Source organism: Rutilus rutilus, assembly GCF_951802725.1.
Source record: "Rutilus rutilus genome assembly, chromosome: 9".
NCBI lineage: Eukaryota > Metazoa > Chordata > Actinopteri > Cypriniformes > Leuciscidae > Rutilus > Rutilus rutilus.
The window spans coordinates 27,155,268-27,177,431 of NC_140223.1; the positions used below are offsets into that span (position 1 = coordinate 27,155,268).

The 22,164-nt window shown below is 40.3% G+C and overlaps 1 protein-coding gene across 2 annotated transcripts; it reads right to left on the bottom strand.

The window, feature by feature from the left end:
• Positions 1-438: 438 nt before the first annotated feature.
• irs1 (insulin receptor substrate 1) lies at positions 439-21,692 on the bottom strand. Of its 2 annotated transcripts, XM_084419534.1 has the most exons (3): positions 17,706-21,692; positions 13,900-13,962; positions 439-2,974 (listed from the first exon to the last, which is right to left on the bottom strand). In XM_084419534.1, exons 1-3 carry the CDS (start codon positions 20,977-20,979, stop codon positions 2,970-2,972), a joined length of 3,342 nt encoding a protein of 1,113 aa, XP_084275660.1. In that variant the 5' UTR covers positions 20,980-21,692; the 3' UTR covers positions 439-2,969. The 2 variants fall into 2 exon arrangements, with proteins under 2 accessions (XP_084275660.1, XP_084275661.1); XM_084419535.1 differs by lacking the exon at positions 13,900-13,962.
• Positions 21,693-22,164: the final 472 nt, after the last annotated feature.

A 22,164-nucleotide genomic window follows, 5' to 3' on the forward strand; every position in this document is an offset into this window, starting at 1 on the left:
AAAATCAAATGAACCCGGGTCAAATCCCGTGTCACTTTTTCCGTGTATTTTCCAGAATCTCTGTGTGAAAGGTGGGACAAATAACCCCCCACAAAGTACAAAAATTATCCCCCAAATTTTGGGAAGTAGTTACACCATGTTTGAGCAAGTCAGTACGTTTTCAGTCCAATGCGAAAACATTTACAATTTTGGGAAAAAGAAAATCCTCTCCAAGTCAAAATGACTCGAACACCAAAAAAGAATTAAAATACTAAAGTTATAAGGCACTCAAAGCCGCACTATATCATGAATCTGATTATTATGGGAGGGGTTGCAGGCACTCCACTGCATGCTGTTTTTTAACATCAGCCTTATTCGCGATATAGCCTCTCGACTTGTATGGCATCAGGGAGACACAAAGCTCAAAAGACAGTCATAAAGAGCACAGGAAACAAGAAGTTCAGAAAAGATAAGCGCTTCTACTTTATTACACGTCAAGGTTCCAGAAGATACCATTCTTCTAAATAGGGGGGAGAGGAGGGGTATATACAGCCCTCTCCTTACTGCCGCTCATTTCATTCATTTAAAACAAACATCTGTTTACATGTGCATTCATCTGTACATACACTCATACCGTTTACATGTTTCAATTCATTCATTAAAGGTGACCAATCATCTGCTTGCTTTGAGCATCCATAAAACCAAACATCCCTGGTCAGTCCAATATCCACCAATCATCGGTTTTCTTTTATACAATTCATTATTTACAAAGAAGAACAAGTTTGTTTGAGATGTCGAAGGTTTGGCCACATAATGGTGGGAAGAGTGAAGCCCCACACTCTGTATCGCAACACAACCGCAGGGTGCTAAATCGACAACTGCAACCTATCGAATGACAGGCAACCTTTAGAACGGCCTATCAGATTACAGGAACATCACTGTCACAGCCAATCAGAGCTCAGGGAACCGTGTAACAAGTGTAACAGGTTCCCAAAAGTGATTCAATTCGGAGTTGGTGGGAGGGTGAGGGGGAAGTCCCTGATGTGCGTGTTACATTAACCATCTTTTAAAAATTAAGAAAACTATAGAACTGTACCATTCTCTCAAAAAGATTGGATTATACATTTGACTATAAAAGCAAATATTCCCAACAAAAAGAAACTTAAAAACAGTAGACACATTTTTAAAACGCGTGTCGAGATTCTTAAGGAAAACAAAAATTATAATGAAACACCAACCATGAAATGTTAAATACTTTCACTCTTAAAAGAGAACCAAGAACAACATTTCTATATATTCAATAATTTACAGATTGTTCATTGTTTGTTTAATTTCAGCAGCAAACATGACAGACATTTTGAGTTTTTTTCTTTGTTAAACCTGCTGCTGTGACTTTACCATCGCCACAGCGTATTATTTATAAGCAAAAATAAACCCTACGAAATAAAAGATTCAACTGTAATGAAATAAAACAGCCTAAAAAAAGTTGCAAGCAACTCTGACTGGCTTCCAAGGCTTAACAGCAGGATGCTAAAAATGAAAAAAAATAAAAATAAGTACTGCTGCCTGACTGTAAAAACCACTTGCACTTAAAGGATTAGACGTTTACGGAAACTTTACGACACATTCTTGTGCAAGTCTTTGTTCAGTTTGACCAACTATCGGTACAATTTGATCAGAAACATTAGTTACAGCAAGAATAAGCTGTTTATTTAGCCCAACCAGGGCTGTAAGGCCTCTTATTCACTTGTGATGTTGGCGTCATATTTAAAAATGTTCGCCCGACATCGTTCACAAAATCTCAACTGAATTGTCAGTTGCCAAATCAGGTAGTAATGGAAAATTCAATCTATGGTAACCAAACCCGTGTGTATAAAAATATATATATATAAATAGTACCAAAAGGACTTTTTTGGGTGGAATTTTGTTTGGAAGCCAACATATACCCTATATGAGATATTCTCTAATTAAATTAGCATGAAAACAAACAAATAAAAAAAAAAGAAAGATTTAAAAATTGTAAAAAAAAAAAAAAATAGAATAGTACCAACATTTTTTAGGGTTGAGTTTTGTTTAGAAGTTAATATATATTCTATACAAGACATACTCCAACTGATAAAAAAATTGCATAAAAATAAAATAAAATAATAATAAGGTTTAAAAAAAAAAAAAAAAAAAAATGGGGTGGAGTTCTGTTTGGAGGCCAGTATAAACTCCAGATAAGTTACATGCTTATTATTACAATTAAACAGGATGTAATGTGAGCAGGTATGAAATGAAACCAGGGTTTGACAGACATCACAGTGTGTGTTTGGCAGCATGAGGTCAGTCATGGCTCACAGTGCTGAAACACAGTGTGTGTGTAAACTCTTTCGTAAAGTCCTGAGGTCAAGTCTGGCTGTTTGAGGTCGTCCATACTGGGTGTATAAAAGTGTCTAATTGAGAGTTGGATTGCAACATGTAATCTCATCTGTAATGGAAATGTCTGGCAGTACTGAAGGAAACGGGTACAATCAACACTGTTGCAAACCCAACACAATATGGCTGCTTTGTAAAGCATCCCTGTACCAAAAACATTTGTACCATCATTTACAGAAATATTATTAATGTAACATTGTTTTAGAGACTACTACCACTACTACTGAAGTAGCATTGCCCTTCACCCCAAAAAGGTGCCATTTTACCACGTTTGATCATGGCAGAAATCGATTTGTACCGAGTATGTAACAGTTGAACAGTAATGTCAAAAAAGGTGCGCACAGTGAAAGTCCGGTTCTGGGAGATTTATGGTAAGTGGAATCCAGCATTTGTGAGGTCCGGATACGTGATGTTATGAGATCTGTTTTGTCCATATGGGTTTGGGTGATAATGTGGTCCTGGAAAATGAGGTTACTGAGTTTACTGAGGTCCAGTTTTCTGAGGTCCGGCTTGTGGTGAACGGGGAGAGATTTTGAGTCTTGGTGCTTGAAGAAGCGGCGGCTTTCTACTCTTCATTCTGGTGGAAAAAAAGGAGAAAAAGAACATTAGCAAGACGATCAAACAGCCACGGACAACACAAAACAAAACCTAAAAGCACTATTTACAGTAGAAACACAGTTAATCTGCTTTTTTTTCGGAACATGCATTTGACAGTAGCGCCTTCTCGTTCACCAAAACAAGCAAATCCTCCTTTTCTTCGTTTATTTCAAAACACTCTTTCTTGGATCCTTCCTTCAGCCTGAGGAGTAACTGACCTTGCCAACGGTTGATAAACAAGCATCATTGTTTCCCTGGAAACGTTCAACACAGATTTGAACAGCCAGAGAGGAGCCAAAAGTTTTATGACATCATCGCTCGGCAGATACAGAGAGAGAGAGAGAGAGTGAGAGAGAGTGAGAGAGAGAGAGAGACAATCCACTCTCTTTCTGTTTCTCTCTCTTTATCCATTCAACAAGAGTCTGTGAGCCTCATCCGAAAGTGCTGTTCCCGACTCCACTCCTGCCCTGTTCAATCGCACTGTTCTTTCTAATCCACTCAGACACACACAAACAACTACAAGCTGTTTTTATTATATAACACTCTCACTGACTGTGATTAAAAGATCAGAATGTAGACACACACACACCCGTTCACGATCACTTCTGAAAAAAATGGTGACGGCATTAAGACGTCACTCATATGCGCCGTAATGCTGAGCTTATGACTGGTCATGATTTCAGATACAGGGGTTTAAAGTCAACATGCAAAGGCACTCTATTGTATTTCTATAATGTGATGAGAAACTGGATATCTAAAAAAAAAAAAAAAACATTTACTCATCCTCATGTTGTTTTAAACCTGTATTATTTATGTCTGAGTAAATCTGCAGCCATTTACAGTTGCTCTGCAACATATCACAGGCAAAATCCAGCCATTCCAATAGGAATCTGCATAACTGGGAGTTCTGTCTATGCAGATTTCGCTGGTTTTCAAGCTTGTGTTCAGCATGCGACTTCGCCATGTTGACCAACAGAAAGCTGTTTGGTTTGAAAGCGACTTCTGTGCGAGCCGAGCTTCATACATTGCGATATTGACAATGGATAACGGATCGGTTTTGTCTGTGAAATTTCATGTGACTGCATGTTAACACAGAGTTTTTTGAATAATGAAATCGCTCACTTTTTACCATGCAATTACAATGAATGGGGAGGACTACGTAAAAACCGCATACAAGTATAAAAAAAGTAGTCCATACAACTTGTGTGCTACATTTCTTAAGTCTTCTGAAGCCATATGATAGCTTTGAGTTAGGAACAGACCAAGTCAGTGATTGAATGATTCGGTTGACAAATAGAACTGATTTGGTTCTTGAATTCCAGTTTTTGTGAACTGAATCCACTGATTCGTTCAAACGATCCAACTCAAAAATAAATATTTGTTCATGAAGCACAAGTTGTATGGACTACCTTGATGAGACACTGCATCTACAAATGCTCTGGCCCCTGATCTGTGCAACTGCATAAAAAAAAAAAATGGAAAAGAACGATCAGTAAATTGCTTATGTAAAATCACACACCACATAATAAAGACAGAAGCTGCGTTTCCATTTCCCTTCTAATTATGCAAATTAAAATTGTGAATTGAAAAAACGCCCAATGGACACGTCGCAAAAAATCCCATATATCGCAAAAAAACGCTCCCATGAGGTGGGTTTTCAGGCAATTCGAAAAAGGAATATTTCGCAAAACTGTAAGGGAAACCGTTCCCGTTTTCTGGAAACCAGGCTAGAGAAGTACATTTGGAACCCCATGAGGGTAAATGATGACAGAATTTTAATTTCGACATGTACCGTCTCTTTAAGAAATTAAATAAGGTCAATTTTGACGTTCTCTTTTACTAAGTTTGTATCCGTGTACGTATTCCTTTACAAACCGCTGCCCTCTTTCCATCCAGCCGACATTATTCTGACACAGTTCTGCCCTGGAATACACAGCCACTCCTGTATCGGAGTGAGCTTATTTGTTTAGACTGGTCTGATTTTGTTCCCAGACCTTTTACCTGAAGCTGTTGTTGCTTTGGACACAGTCATCATGATGTCATACATGAAAGAGCACTATCCATTACGACATGGAACGACTTGCTATTTACACTCAACACAAATACAGATTCATCACTTAACCTCTAAAACCAATTGTGATCCTTTTCCATTACTTATTTCAACTGTACACAGAAGGCATGCCACTAGGCCCTGTGAACGAGCTCACGGTTATGATTAGGCCCCAGTTTAAAATCTATGGGAAGGACCAGGCTTGAGCTCACAGCTGAAGAGGCAGTGGCTTGAGACAAACCTCAGCTATAAATACAGCTGTGCAGCAGTGGAGCAGAGAGCCGCGGGTCTAATAGTGCAACGCTGAGAACATGAAAGCCCCCTCACATCTCCGCAGCAAACCCGACGTCAAGCGCTTTTATAGTGCGGCCATTTTTAGGGCCTCTTTCCTCTTTACTTAGAAAACCAGAGAGATGGAGAAAATTGCAGAGGGTGAAATTATAAGCTGCCGGACTGTGCAAACACGTAGCGTGGGAAAAAAAAGAAAAAAAAAGGAAGAAGAGAGGGAGTGCCACTCAAAAATGCCGCTCCCGGAAGTCACAGCATCCCGGAATGAGGGGAAGGAGCTACTGGTAGTGTTCTGCATTTCCAGAAATCAGGTTCTAGAATTCTATTCCTGGAATTAGTGCACCACAACATGCATACATCTCAATTATACAACTGATATATTCTTTATTAGTACTGAGAAGTAAAATTGAAAATGCACTACACTACTGTTCAAAGGTTTGGGGTCAGTAAAGGAATTAATCCTCTTATTCAGCGACAGTAAAGACATTTATAATATTACAAAAGATTTTCATTTCAAATAAATGATATTCTATTGAGATTCCTATTCATCAGAGAATCCTTGAGAACAAATACGTATCAGTTTCCACAAAAATATTAAGCATCGCACGTTTTCATCATTGATAATAATAAGAAACATTCCTTGAGCAGCAAATCAGCTTACTAGAATAATTTCTGAAGGATCATGTGACGCTGAAGAAAAAAAAAGTCCCAAGATTTTAATGTGGCTCAACAGAAGACCGATATCATGCCAATGAAATATTTCAGAATTTGGAATAGTAATAAAATTTGTGGATGCTATAGAAATTGACAATGTAAGATTATTAAAGTACCTTTGCAAGGCCTGGGAAATACCTTACAGAATTCCCAAAATGACGACTGTTTCCAAACAGGTACTGTAGTCCCTCGCCATTAGTTGAGCTGATGTTATTATGTCCAGCCCAACTGGGCGACTAAAACAGACTGCAATAACATTAGGATCTCACACTTTACCTTCAACATGTCATATACTTCATCCATATACCCTGTGGGACTATCCTAGTCTCCTTACAATATTGATTGTAATCGACAGCTTGACTTTCCCAAAGGGTATTTGTGCCTCTTTTATCCTTTTACATGCATAACATATTACATGCATCACATGCATGTGTTAAAATAAACATGTAATAGAAGCCAGCATTACGGCGTACTGTAACGTCACACACTCTCAGTACAGTTATCTGCACACTCATACAGCGTCTGCAGAGGTGGGATTTGGAGCTTTACTCTGCAGAGAGCCTTATAAGGCCGCAAGTGAGGGGTGGTGCTCATCTACCATCAGCTCAATGAACTAACGTCATTCAGCCGCGTAACACACACACACACACACACGCACAAGCATGCTGTGCCAGGACCCGGGAGAGTGGGGACATTTTTAGCCCACTGAAACTTCCACACACATCCATCCCCACGCGCTGCGAGGGATATGGTTACAGATGTGTGCCGCAGTGTGTGCTGACTGACGTCAGTACACAGGTCGTATTCGCTGAGAGAGAACATTCAGCGCTGATGCCAACACACACACACACACACACACACAGACCACGGGCTCTTGATGAATTCAATCCTAGACTTCTGAAGTGAGATACGCTTACTGAACACAATCAAACTTACACTCGTACAGACACAAAACAAGGGATTGTGCATGTGCATCAACTAGTTGACGAAATGATAATGCTGCTGGCTAGTCGACATCGAAAATACTAGTAAATGAAATCTTGTGGACATTTACGTTTTGTTTTATATTTTTACAAAAACTACATTCAAATTAGTGTCAAGTTAATATAGTTTAAATGAACCTTTTGTTGTATTTCTGGAGCGGAAATAATTTCATTTGATGAATGTGCTAGTTTTCTCCATGCCCATCGCAGCTCAGAGAAATATCCATTCAAAGGACATACTTGCTTATATTTGAGAAATTCTGTTTATAATAGGCTATTGAATTTGTAACTATTGGTCCTGCACTGCCTATTGATTCAGTTGTTTTTCAATAAATAGGTCTATATTAGTTAATGTTGATTAAGTGAATGCTTAAGTTGAATGTACAATGATCATAATGCAAGGCAGGCACACTGCATATAGCTTTCACCGGCTTTCATTGGGGTTTGATTCATTGATTAAGCAATTTCAAACAAATTGCTTTTTTGACTTTCCTCTGGGGGTTAGATTAGTCGATTACAAAATTTCCATTTAAATTGCCCCTATTGTGCTATTTTAAAGGTTCCTAATATTGTTTTGGAGGTCTCCAACAATAGGTTTACATGCATCCAGGACCCGAAAACACTTACATTTTCTCATAATATACATTGGACATCACCACATTTCTCTAAGAGTCTGAAAACGGTTTATTTGTAAATTCAGTCTCTCTAAACCCTTCCTTTCCGAGAGCCTACCCTGCTCTGATTGGTCAGACGTCCCTGTTGTGATTGGTCTACCGCTTACAGATTAACATATCTGAATTTCAGCTCCGCTTGAAAACTTTATTTTCTCTGCATGTCGGCAACACGAACCAAACTCTTCCAGTCTCTGCTACAACTACAGTGTTCGAGGGTGGGTCAAAGTAGACGTTGTTCGCAGGGCAGCCAATGAAGACCATTTGCATTATGCAAATTTTTTACATTGTGACGTAGGTAACAAAATGTGAGGTTGGAATTGCTGAAAACTCGTTTCAGCAGTTCAGAATTGGTTCTATAGCTTTATTTGTCATGCACTTAGATCTTTAAAACACTGCAGACCTTTTACATTCACAAACAGCTATATTACACGCTGCATGAAAGGTAACATCTGAAAATGTATAATAGAGAATGAAATCAGTCTTGGTGCACATCCCTAAACAAAACGATGACTAGGAACTTCCTGACTACCTCACGATCGGAGAACTTTGCGTTCTCACAGCGCAGGGGGAGAAACCACACACACAGCCACATCAGAGGTTTCCACAACACACCCCGAAATAACACACCAATGCAGAATTCAGCCGCAGTTGAAGGGAAAAAAAACGGATAAAATGTGAAATAAATCGAAGGTTCAAAACATCCCGATACAGAATGAGGATGAAATGTTGGTGTTTGTGACAAGCGAACACAATGGTGCGGCCCGTTTTGGGGGCCAGAGAAAAACAAAGTGGCTGTATCAGCTCTGTGTGTGTGATGTGGAAGAGACAGCGTGTGCCAAATACCATTCCCTTTAGCAAAGGAAAAACTTCCATCTCCCACACACACACCAGATGTTTTGCCTACTTCAGCAAGTTGAGACACACACACACACACACACACACACACTCGGTTTCCCCTCCCCTCGCCGCTGCACTCATCCTAGGAGCTGTAAACTGCAAGACTCAAAGCAGATTTTCTCTGCCCAAGATGGCCGTCGGCCGCTGGCCTCTTTTGATACAGACGTGAGGTGAAAGTTGCTGCTGCTCTTCGTCGTCTCTGCCTCCTCACATTCCTCTGAACGTGAGAAACGGCGGATCTTCAAAGACCTTATCAGGGGAGGCTTATGGAGACCTACTTCACACAGCTCACAAAGGCTCTCTCATGTTCGCTCACACCTTAGAAGCGGTTACATGTCTTGATAGAAAGGGGGAGAAACGATATGACTTATGACCTTCACAAAAATACCATGGGAAATTAAAGATTTTCTGGACATCGTATCCAAGGTACTTCACAGACACTTTATTACCATGTTACCACCATGTCCGAAAAACATGAACGTACTATAGTACTTGCACCCTGATGGATCATATAAATACAATGGTATTAGAATACAGTAATAATATATAAATACACATGCAAAAAAAGTAAATGACTAGTATTTCCAATGTCGACTAGCAGCAGCATTCTCGTTTAGTCGACTAGTCTCGCACATCCCTAATGCTAATACACTCTAAAAATTGATGAGTTGACAACATAAAGTGAGGAAATCCATTGCCTTAAAATTTTTAAGTAAACAAACTAATTGAAGAAATTAAGTTATGTGGAGTTCACATATACTTCCATAGATAAATATGGAAGTACCATGGTACATGAATATTGAAAACCACATGGAAAGCAAATGATGAGGGACGACTTGGTTAATTTAAAGTTTATTTTTGGTGAAGACAGATATAGAAGTCTCATGATAGACAGCGACAGAATAAAAAGACCAAAATGTACAAGAGGTGTGAACTTCACCTGACAAGAGTCGGCTCTCAATGTCGAAACTCAGTGTCCCTGATAAGCAAGAGCAGCATGACTCACTTACACGTGATGTACCTTTAAACAAAAGGCATCTGACAACAAAGAGCTGGAGCTCGCAACGCTAACTATTGCACAGAAAAAGGGGGCGAAAAAAGAGAGAAAGAAGAAAATAAAGGCGGCTTGCTTGAGGCGCAGGCATGCCTGAGCGGACTCACTGGAGAAACTTTCCACTGACGCTCTGACCTCAGCGACAAGGGCGCACACACACACACACAGAAAGACTGCACAACAAATCCAAAACTGTCAAAGGCGACCTGTAAGCGCTAACACAGTTTGTAAGCCTCTCTGTGAAACATGTCCCAGAACGGCTTTCGGCTCCGCGCCACGGTCGTATTTACCGCCAATAATGCAAACACAAACAAAAACAAATGTCAGTCAGTGACTTTGCCACAGCTTCATTTGGATGGCGTCTACTATGTTGTTGTGGGGAGAACTGTGAGGAGAATGATTTACCGCTATCCTCTAAGAGCAAATATAACATCGTAAAGAATAATTCAGAGTCGTAATTATCGCACATCACCTAAAACAACGCTCTCACTCACACACACACATCTTTCCCTGTCATATCTTTATGAACTCTCTGTTCTTGCATTGGCCTTGCCCCAACCCTGACCAGAGAGAGAGACGGAGAGAGAAATAAAAAGAGGGAGAGAAGGCGTGCGTGTGGCTGGGGTGAAGTAAGGACATGAAGCTGATGGATCCAACTGGGCCATGAGGAACTCGTCCAGACCAACAGAGCTGGGAGGAGTGGAAGAACAGTACCGCTTCTCTCTCAAACACACACACATACACTAAAAGATACAAACAAAGACTCAGCACTTTTGCTCAACAGAACTAAACATACATATGTAAGACACATGGAAACACATACTAGGGTTGTCATGACACCAACATGTCAGTAGTCAATACAACAGCAAAAACAATATGCTATAAACAACCATAGGCATCCATTTTATTTTATTTTAGTACCCCTATGAATTTTTTTAATGCATGATTATTTCCCTTAATATGACATTTAGATCACCTTTGCAGTCCATCATTTGATAACACTTTTGTAATCTTTAGCAAATCTCAAAAGTAACATTTATTTGTTAGATCTATCTATCTATCTATCAGTAAAAAATAAATATTTTGTAACAATATACACTACCGTTTAAAAGTTCAGGGTCAGTTTTTAGTTTTTTTTTTGAAAGAAATTAATACTTGTATTCAGAAAGGATGTGTTAAATTGATAAAAAGTGATAGTTAAGATTTATATTGTTAAAAAAGATTACTATATACAAATGTGATTCTTTTTAACCTTTTATTCATCAATGAATTCTGAAAAAAGTTCAACAAAAATGAAACATATGTATATTGAAAATACTTGTGCATCTTATTATTTGAAATGGAAATATTGTGTAAAATTGTCTTAACGGTTACTTTTGATCAATTTAATGCATTCTTGCAAAATAAAAGTATTAAATTATTTTATAAAAAAATCGTACTGGCCCCAAACCTTTGAACGGTGGTGTATGTAAATATCAGTATTGGCAGAACTTTAATACTGGTGCGTCGCAGTTTTATTTTAGGATTTAAGTGTTGATACAATTCCCAACCTAACACGTATACATCTTGACAGAATCTGAGGAATGGGCACATCTAGTGCTGTCAAGGAACAAAGTCTGCTGTATTAAAGCTATTGATAGACTTTTGACTTGTCAGTCCAGGCATTGCGATCTCTTAAAAACAGACCCCTATGTCCCGTCCAAAAGTCCATAACTTTGGGACACCAACCAGCGCCCGACAATGCAAAACACTCTGCTCTCATTCATCCATCCGTCTGGCTCAAATGCCTGTCAAGCAGTGGTGGAATAGCAGCACGGATCAATCCCTGCAAACCCATGGCTCACGTCCACCCATTTGATGCCAAGTCTCATAGTGGGAGCTTGAACACTCTGATACCTGGCCAAGCTCACCACATCCTTCCCTTCCGTTCCGACCCTAACCCTAAATAGTAGCAACACATTAGCAGTGCGAGTACTCTGTGTGAGATTTTTGACAAACTTAGAACTACTTTGAAGAACAAAAGGGGACGTGGGAGTTCATGTGGTTCTATCTTTGGCGGATAAAGCAAAAAGTAATGCTCTGATGTGGAAATGATACAATAACCACAGAATTCAACATTAATTATATAAATGAGAAGAGTAGTCATTTATGCGAGTAATCACGTCTTGGATAGAGCTCATATTTGACTTCATAGCACCAGATAGAAACTGATTTTTTTTTGTTACTTCCACTTCAGTTTATCAGCATTTCTGTTAATCTCTATATACGTCTGCACTTCAATATAAATAGATAGTTGACTCAAAAGTGATAACACTGTCATTAATTTTCTCAACCAAAACTTGTACAACTTTCTTCTGATGAATTGCACATTGAAATTGGTTTGAGGACAGATGCTGTCAAGCTCAAAAAAAATAAAAAAAGCGCAAAAATACACAATACAATACAATTATTAAACTATTGTGCGTGAATTTCAAGTCTTATGAAGCCAAACGATAGCATGTGTGAAGAAACGTTAAGCAGTTTTAAGTAGTTTATTTACTGAAAATGTAGTTCGCAAAACTCTTGCTTTTGTACAGCTAATACCAATATGCAAAAGAGAACATGACATTTAAGAGATGTGATTTAAAAAAATAAAATCATCATGGCAACTGTTTTTTTCTTTCCAAAAAACAATTACATGACTTTAAAATACTTGGATATAGAGCTATATAGCCATATACTGTAACCAGAGAAACTCTTCACTGTTTTTTATTTTACTTTGACAGCCACAGTCCACTGCTGATGTATGGAAAACAACTGCATATTAAATATTCTTAATATCTTCTTTTGTGAAAGTCATACATGTTTGGAACAGCATGAATTTTCCTTTTTGCGTTAAGTAATTAATTAATTAAAATACATTCTAATTTCCTGTCAGAAGTTTGGAAATATATATATGTTTTAATGTTTTCAAAAGAAGTCTCATGCTCACCAAGGCTGCATTTATTTAATCAAAAATACAGTAAAACAGTATATTGTGAAATATTACTACAATTTAAAGTAACTATTTTCTGTTTGAATATATTTTATTATATATTTTATTTATTTATTTATATATTTATATATAATTTATTCATGTGATGGTGAAGTTGTATTTGCAGCATCATTACTTCAGTGTCACATGATCCTTCATAAATCATTCTAATGTGATGATTTGCTGCTCAAGAAACATTTCTTACTATTATCAATGTTGAAAACATTTGTGCTGCTTAATATTTTTGTGGAAACCGTGATAAATTTTTCGGGATTCTTTGATGAATAAAAAGTTCAATGAACACTGTTTATTTGCATTTATTGAAGCCTTTATTAAATAGGGAAGACATTCCTAAAATGTTACAAAAGCTTTCTGTCACTTTTGATCAATCCTTGATGAATTAAAAGTATTAATTTCTCACTCTCTTTTTCAAAATCTTGCCACAAATGTTTGACTTGTATCACAGTTTCCACAAAAATTCTAAGCAGCAAAAAAGTTCCCTAACAGTTTTTTTTTTATTATAAACATTGATGATAATAATAATAATAAATATTTCTTTTAGCAAACCATCATATTAGAATGATTTCTGAAGGACCATGTGACACTGAAGACTGGAGTAATGATGCTATAAATACAGCTTTCACATTGCAGAAATAAGTTACATTTTTAAATTGATTAAAACAGAAAACAATTCTAACTATTTTTTGTTTTTATTAAATAAATACAGCCATGGTGAGCATAAGAGACTTCTTTCAAAAACATGGTAATGTTTCCAAACTTTGGACAGGTACTATATAGATGATATATCTATAATGTAGATAAGATGCAAGACAAAAACACTATGAAACTGGAACACTTTAAATATTACAGAAAAAGAACTGAGGAATCCATGCACAATCTTCCACATTTCTTTGATATTTGTAATTTCTGGTGGCATTGAGCTAATTTTTTACCTTGATACCAAAAACACAATTTGTATGAATGCACATGCGTACTTTAAAATGTTCTGAGGGCTTAAAGGAATAGGTTATCCCTATTAAGCAAACATTTTATAGCTGCCTTAAAACACTTCAAAGCAAAAACAAATCCTATATGCTGTATGGATGTAGATGGGTCATCCTGCATGAAACACTGATTGGAGAATTTCTGGTTCCTCTTACATACGGCCTTGATCAGTTAATCTCTTAAACCCTCCTTATTTCCCTCTCCTTTTACTATGTGCCCCTTCCTACCTCTCTCTTTACTTCCTCTCCATCCCTCCATATCTCTGCCTGGGTCGACTTTAACAAGCGGCTCTGTAAAACAGGCACAAAAGCTGCTGTTACATTCCAACCCTGGAGCTACACACACACACACACACACACACACACACACACACCTCTCATTTCCCCGTTCACACGCATTCCAAGGATCTCATCAAAGAACAAAGCACTAGACCTGCCAACCTCATCCCACTACTGATGACCTTGACAGTGATCTCTAGTTCAGCCATTTTTATGAACCTGCTTCCTGCCTGAGCTATCGTTGCTCATGCGTCAAATAGAGATTTCCATAATCATTTGTATAAATACTCTATTATTTAAATAAATACTCAATTAATAGTTAACATTAACAATGCACTATGACTATTGCTCATACTTAGGTGTTAGGATATTTCTGTACATGATGTGCTGCATAACTGCATCATTTAATAATGACAGATCAAAATGTTTCATTTATTGAGGGAAGATGTGCAATTACTTTTCTATGCATTCAGAATTCGGATTTTGGTGGAGGATAAAGCATGAAAATATCATTTCCATTCTTCAGAAAATGAAAAATAATAGGCCTAATCATTTTCTGAAGAATGTAAATGAGATAAGATTTTAGAGTTCTGTTCAAAAGTCTCGAGTCAGTAAGATTTTTCAGTCCTGTTTGGAGAGAAATTCATGCTTTGTTCAGCAAACATGCATTAAAATTGAAAGACTTATGTTGTTACAAAATTCTTTATAATATATTAAAATAAAAAAGCTGTAATGATATTTTAAACGCTGCTTTTAATGTATTTTTGATTAAATAAATGCAGCCTTTGTGAGCATAAGATACTTCAAAAACATTCAAAAAAATGTCAGAGACCCCAAAGTTTTGAAAGGTAATGCATACTCAGTATACATCAATAAAACAATACAATACAACTAAACAATAGCCTAGTTTCAACTCAAAACAGCTCCCTGATTTCATCCTGAACGGATGCTTTGGTTCTACCCTGAATACCCATGATTTCTCTCTGATCTGATTATGATCCCAGAGCTCCGCCTCTAACCCGTCAGGCTGCTGCACAATGGCATTTCAAATCTCTTAAAGGATGCAAAAAAAGGGAGGGAAAACAAAAAGGAAAACGTGTTTGAAACAGAGCAAGAGGGAACGAGAAGGATGAGAGAGAGAGAGAGAGAGAGGACAAGAAGCCACTCCGCAGGGTGACCCCCATCACGGTGGCCTGAGGTGGGCTGGGCTTATAATCGTCTCACTCTCTGACCAAACCCACCAAAGAACTCTGTCACCCCGCCCCACCCCACTGCCCAATCCTAATGCGGCTTTCTGAAGCCCCCGACGTCTCAGCCAGTGGCCCCTTAATCCACTGTGACATGGGGAAAAAAGCAGTGCAGCAACAGCGTTACCATAGAGATGGGTGGCACTGGCGCTGAACCACACAGGAGCATGCCATGGGCAGAACATGTGCCGATGAAATTAGGAACTGTAGGTTTTTAGACAAAAGACCGGCCAAACACGGGCGTTTCTAAGGGGTTAAGAGGAGGCGGCATTACACACCTCTTAATTTGCCTATATCTCAACTCTCCTTTCTCAGAGATGCAAACTCACCAGGGGTGAAAAGGGTGACAAATTTGTGAGTCCTTAATATGGTTATGCTCACACACAGTCCAGTGATTTACAGGAGTGACAACCTCATTCTATAACCGAGCTCACACCTGTACATTTTCAGGACTCACACAACCGCATTCTCGGAAAACTTGCGCAGTGTGAAAGAAACCGGACTGGACAACTAATCGGTCACGTCATACAGTGCGAGTGAGCTGCTCTGCGCTGCACAATCGCGTGTCTACTGTGTTTCGCTTTAGAAGAGATACAGTATGAGCTGTGTGACATGAGCTGTGTTCTCCACAGGAGATGCTCCCGTCAGTTCGACGAAATTTCAGTGAAATTAGACATTTTTAATCCAAAATAATGCACTGTCCAGTCTGCACTGCACTTTTACAGTCTATGGCACTTTTTTTCCGGTTTACCAGTCACGTGGTGTGTGTGTGTGTGTGTGTGTGTGTGTGCGTATGTGTATATGAGGAAAGAGAGAGAGAAAAGCAAGAGCAAATTTTATCAGTCAGCATCCAGCACGGTAAACAGTCACAGCACTGTACTAAGTTTAAACAACTAACATTTACTTAATTCCTTTCTCATTTCCACTAAAGTCCTGAGCAGTTGCAGGCAAAAACATTCGGGGCTCTAGACTAAAATCATTCAGGGCATATACAGTAAGAAGAGGTGTTTCTATTTCCTGCAAATGATGTTCACTATGTTGCATTTATTGCAGCCGTGTTAAAATCATCACAGCTCTTGCCTCCAGAGACACACAGGGGGTTTTACTAAAATACCAACATAGACACATAGGGCTTCCTAGAGTAAAAACATAAATTGGTTACACAACACTGAAGCCCCTGTGCACTCTCTCAACAACACACACACACACACACACACACACACACACACACACACACACACACACACACACACACACACACACACACACACACACACACACACACACACACACACACACACACACACACACACCCCTCTCACCCCATCAAAACAACTGCTTCCTTAGAACAGACTAGGGCAAATTCATTACACAGTTGAGCAAAAAACATTTAATAATGACGAAATAATAATTCTGTCATAATTTATCAAATTCAAATCTTGAATTTCCACTTTCACAATAATAAAAAAAAAATCAAGAGTGAGAAAATGAAAATTGTCATTATTCAATTAACCAATAATATTCTTTTTTTTGTGCAAACAGCATAAGCAATGAAGTGATAAAACAACAAAGACAGAAGTGCATATAAATATTTAACTATAATTAACATTCATTTAGTTCAGTGAACGCATAAGAACAGGAATAACAACATCTAGGCTATGCAGTAATTCTATACTAATAAATGCAACTATAAATATGAGCAATACTTGAATATGAATATAAATATGAGTTACTGTTGTCTATAAATATATTTTCAAATGTATTTTAATGCAGTTAGAATCAATACTACCTAAATAGTTTTGATTGTATGTGAAAGCATTGTCATCAACCTGATATGCAATCATTACACACACACACACCATTCTGAGAAAAAAGAGAGAAGTAAAGGAAGGCCAAGAGGGTGGAAAACCCTACACTCACTGGAGGGCAAGTAAATAAACTAAAACAACGACGATACAGAGTCAGCCAGGCATGACACACAAACCCTTGGGCGAAGTGAAGAATGCACAGTAGTGGCAGCTCTGTAGGCTTCTCACAGCGCTTGATTCATATCAAAGACATACATAAAGAGTAGACTCGCACACTAAGTAAACTTCCATTCAGGAAAAAGACAACCTATAAGCTGCTTAGTGACTCACAATTGCATATATGTTCTGTTTTTTCCTTTTGTCGCATCAGGAACAAGTGTAGACATGCTAACCCTTTCTGCCTCCATTCACAAATATGTCTATTTATCAGCCTGAAGAGAGGCCCAGTCATCAGTGGGAGGGAATCTAAACCCCCCTCAGCTCTCTCCTAAGATTTCAGAAAGGGATTTTCCACCAAAGACTCAAACTGCACAGATAAATGGGGGCTGTTTTATAAATAATAACATGATATGCATATTACCCATTAAATGTTCTAGACAGGAATGATAACACAAAGACACTAAGAATTGAATAGCTTACATTTGCCAATTGTAAAGAACAAAACATTCTCAGATACTCCTTTGATAACAGTTTTTCTTACCTTCTCTGTGTGCGAGATTCCCTCTGGTATCATCTGATTTCTGGAAGTTTATGCTGGCGTAGGCACTGAGCTCTTCTATACCTTCCACGGCTCCCAGCTCCACTGGTCGAGACTGACACGCATTCCAGTCTGGAACATGCTGCTCTCCATTCTGCACTAGATCCAGATCGATGTAGTTCAGGCCGTTCTGGCCATGGTTTGTTAACGTGGGATTTGGGCCTGAAGTGGTTTCCCTTCGTCCGTTGGTTACTGTAGATGCAGGAGGAGCAGCAGAGGCCTCGCCAGGTCTTAACCATACATTCTCGAAGGAGGCGGAGCTGTGGCGTTTTACATCACCTGACTGACAGGTGGCTGATGTGTCAACTGACCCTCTTGTTGTAGTGGAGGCAAAAGTCTCTGAACTGTGTCGTCGTCGACCCTGTGGGTCAGCCCGGATTACTTTAGCCCCCTGGTTCCACCCGGAAGTGGAGTTAACCCGTGTAAATGCACCAAGACCTGACAAAGGGCCGATCAGAGCCTGTCTTCCTGGGGCACCGCTTAACGCTGTCACGCCATGATTGGGTGATACAGAACAAGGAGGGGCATCTGCATCTGGCAAGGCCTCGGTCCTCAGCATCATTTGTGTGTTAGGAAAGCTAGTGCAGGATGCTAACTGCATGCTGATGTAGTCACGTTCACATATGCTCTCACAGGGCAGCGGAGGGGAGGATGCAGAGTTTGATGGGGTGATAATGACATAATCTGAACAGGAAGTTTCTGGGCACAACTGCCTGGCCTGTGACCCCGGCTGCATGTTCATGTACTCAGATGATGAAAGGTCTGATTGGGCCTCAGCATCACTTACAGAAAACACAGGTGGGAACAGTGACGCTAAGCTCGATGAAAACGGCTTGTCATTGAACTCAATGTTGACATACTCTCCAGGACTTTTGGGCTCTGCGGGGAAGGGACTCTCACGTGTTCGTGGGAGAGTACTTGCTTTGATAGCATCTAATGACAGCCGTGTTGGCCGTGTCAGCCTACTGTTGCCCTCTGACCTTTTGGGTTTGACAGCAGACTGCTGGGAATTGCCCTGACCACCCAAGCTGTCGCTGCTCGTCGAAGACGAGGAAGATTCTGCATACGGCAATCGATTAGAGCCCAGTGGTATCCGAAGAGGGCTCTGGTCCTGCTTCCTGTTGGCGTGCTTGAAGGAGCGGGGCAAAGAGAAGTAAGCATACATTGGCCTGGGAGGATCTTCTACAGGGTTGAAAAAGCAGTCTGGAGGTGTACTGGTCGTTGAACAACTAGCCGGGGACATGTTTATGTAGTCTCCACAAGATGACACTTTACCTTCCATGCTCTCTACGGAGAGCTTAGGGTTGATGCCATTAGTCCAGATCTTGCCATAGTTTGTTGTGCCATCTGGAGAGCAGCTGCCACTTGGTGACATCATCATATAACCATTGGAGTCCACATGCGTGTGTTGCCGGGGGTTGATAATTTGCTGTGGTGCAGAAACACTTTTTGGACTCATGGGCATGTAGTCACCATTTTTCACCGTTGGGGTCGCAGGTGCAACGCCTGGCAGCATGGGCATGTAGCCGTCATCTTTGTGATCTGGTCCACTGTGGTCTTTTGCTTGTGACGCGTCTATGCCTTCTTCTGGGTATGAATGTGTAGGCATGAATGAGTGCCTGTACGTTGACGACGATGATGATGCAGTGCGGCTTCGTGGATATGCCGGCATCATTACAGTATACTCCTCCAGCGATCCGGCAGATGACTGTGAGGGAGTCTTTTGATGGCACGGAGTTGGCGGCGATGCACCAGAAGAATGCGTTCGTTTCCGGAAACATTTTTCCAACTCGGGCTCCTCTAGTCTCGATGGCGTTCCTCTGGATTGGCTTTGCGATTGGCTCCCGCTGCCATGAAGTGAACCGGGCTTGGCCATGCAGATGTAGTTGTTTATCTCCTCCTCCCTAGCAGGCGGAGTATGGCCAAGCGAGTCCGGAGTCACGCTACGGAAGGAGCTTCGAAAGTCGCAAGGGCTGGATCCGTATTCATCAGAGGAAATGAATCCGCCATCGCTGGGCGATCCAGATATGGAGGCGCTAGAGCGGCGTGGAAAGAGGCAGTCAGACGTGGATCCATGGCCGCTGGTGCTGCTGGAAGACAGGCTGACGGGGCTGATGGCTGAGGGGGAGCACCGCGAGGTGGGCGTGGGGATTGATCTGCTGTGATTGAGCGGAGGGTGAAGTCTGGATCCACCCCTGTGTCGCTGCGATTGAGGGCGGGCTGTGCTCGGGCTGCTTGGACTCCCATCCACGGACGCCGGCCTGGACATGGTGCCCTCCCCATCACTGGACGCTCTCACTCTGAATGAATGGCTGTGTTTGCCGGGTCTTACAGGAGAAGTGGCTGTCACACTCTCCGCCCGAGAGCGCCTGCCTAAGCCAACCTGACTCGGGGGAGGATTATTGTGATGATGCCTCCTGACAGGCACTGAGATGGGGTTTGAGCAGTTGGAAGATGACTGACTTTTGCTGCGGGGTCTGAACTCCTCACTCATGGCTTTCATGGCTTCTAATATAGTTTCATGCATGTTCTGAGCCACAACTGAGTCATCAACTTGCATCCAAAACTCCCCGGGCCCTGTCACAGCGGATCTCCCAACTTCAATGAAAAAGAAATTTTCAGAGTGACCACATCTTCTAATGTTCATCAACTGCAGGACCACTGCAGCCGCATCTGAATTGAGTTTCACAAAACTGATAGTCTTATTAGTGAGGCATAATCTGTAAACGCCAATCAAGTTCTTTATGTGACCCAGACCCTTTGGTTTCAAAATAACCTGCCAAACCTCTTTGAAGGCAGGTCCCGGCGTGGCTTCGCCGTAATTATCCTCGCCAATTCCGTGGCCCGTGGCAGGTTCGTGGACTTTACCTCTGTTATGAAGATCAACGAGGGCTTGATACCATGACTCCTGCTCTAACTCACAGTCAGCAGCGATGGCAAAGTACTCATCCTTGGCATAAAGCGCAACGAGATGTTTGTTTTTAGAATCCGCTCTTTTGTTGATGTTAAAGCAGCTCTCCAGCGGAATGGACCTTTTCGGTGCTCCAGACTTGTGTCTCCACTTCTTCTCGTTTTCATAGTACTCCAGTCGGGACGGTCCGGAGGCACTCGCTGCCCTCAGTACAAAAAACCTTTTGTGCATGCTTTTGGGTTTCCTTAAATAACCCACCTTTTTCACATCCGAAAAACATCCTTGCTCCGTGGTCGGACTTGCCATGGTATAAAAAATAACTTATGGAAAAATTGCAGGATTGAAAGTCAAAGCCTAATGCATGTACTCTTCACCAAATGTGAACGCTGAGATATAATTTTTTCCATTGAGTAAAAATAGAAAAATAGACCTCAAAAAGTCACTTTTGTGCGTACCGACAAAAGCTTCAGTTATAACAGTTTCTTCAGCAGCATTACATTGTTAAAACTAAGTTTAAATAATCCATCAGGGATCCTCAAAGAATATTGCAAGTAAGTTACCGGAAAGCACCAAGTTTATGATGTACAAAAATACTAAACAGTGAAAATTAGAAAACAGTGTCCTTTTCAGTCCGGAGATCCGAATGCATTATCAAAACAAGCGCAGTCAGCAGCGTACGACGAACCCATTTACCCCGGAGATCAAAGCGCTGTCTGCAAAAATCCCAAAAGTGCAATTAAACAAAGCACGAGCGCAGAGTGTGCATCTGACCGTTATTTACAACGGAAACGTACCGAGTCCGTTTGAACAGCTGCATAAGTTCCTCCAAAAGTCGCTGAGTTTTCTCTTTTGCGAAGCCGTAACAGACCAAAACAAGGCAGCGCTCGTGTGTGTTTGTATGGAGGAGTTGAGACTGGGGGGTTGTTGCAGCCTAGCTTGTTACGACACAACTAAGAATCCCGCCCAGTTTGGAACCGACCTCGTTGATTGGAGGAATCTAACGTCAATCATCCTAGCGGGCTGTGAGAGACATGTGATTCAAATGTAACGTTACTGGTGGGGTCTTTCTTTTACTGTCTATGGTGGGGTCGGGATTTTGATTCATCCCAGTGACTCGAATCTTTTGAATAAGTTCACCAAAAAGATTCATTTACACTGATGTTTCATGGCGTTTAGATCCAGCGTGAAGTCTGTAAGAGAACGATTCGTTCAAAACACTGATTGATTCAGTTACGAGCTAAACACCACTATAAAGTTTTATTTAGAGGCGGTGTTGGAATACGCTATGTAACTATGCGCTGCCGTTATTTATAAACGCACAATTGTAAAATGGGTGTCAGTGTCAGTGTTCATGTTACTGTCTATTTACATGGATAAATATAGTGACAATTAAACACATTGTTATTGTTATTATGACTATAATGATTAATCATCGTTACAATGTCTGTAACGCATGGACAGTGTAATGGAAAGTGGACTTCTCTTCTTTCT

Bases quoted from the DNA above. Each gene is read 5' to 3' on its own strand.
- irs1 (XM_084419534.1), bottom strand. From the start codon at position 20,979: ATGGCAAGTCCGACCACGGAGCAAGGATGTTTTTCGGATGTGAAAAAG. The intron at 13,963-17,705 runs GTAAGAAAAACT...CCTGTTTTACAG, and splicing joins GAATCTCGCACACAGAGAAG to AGCCGCTTGTTAAAGTCGAC.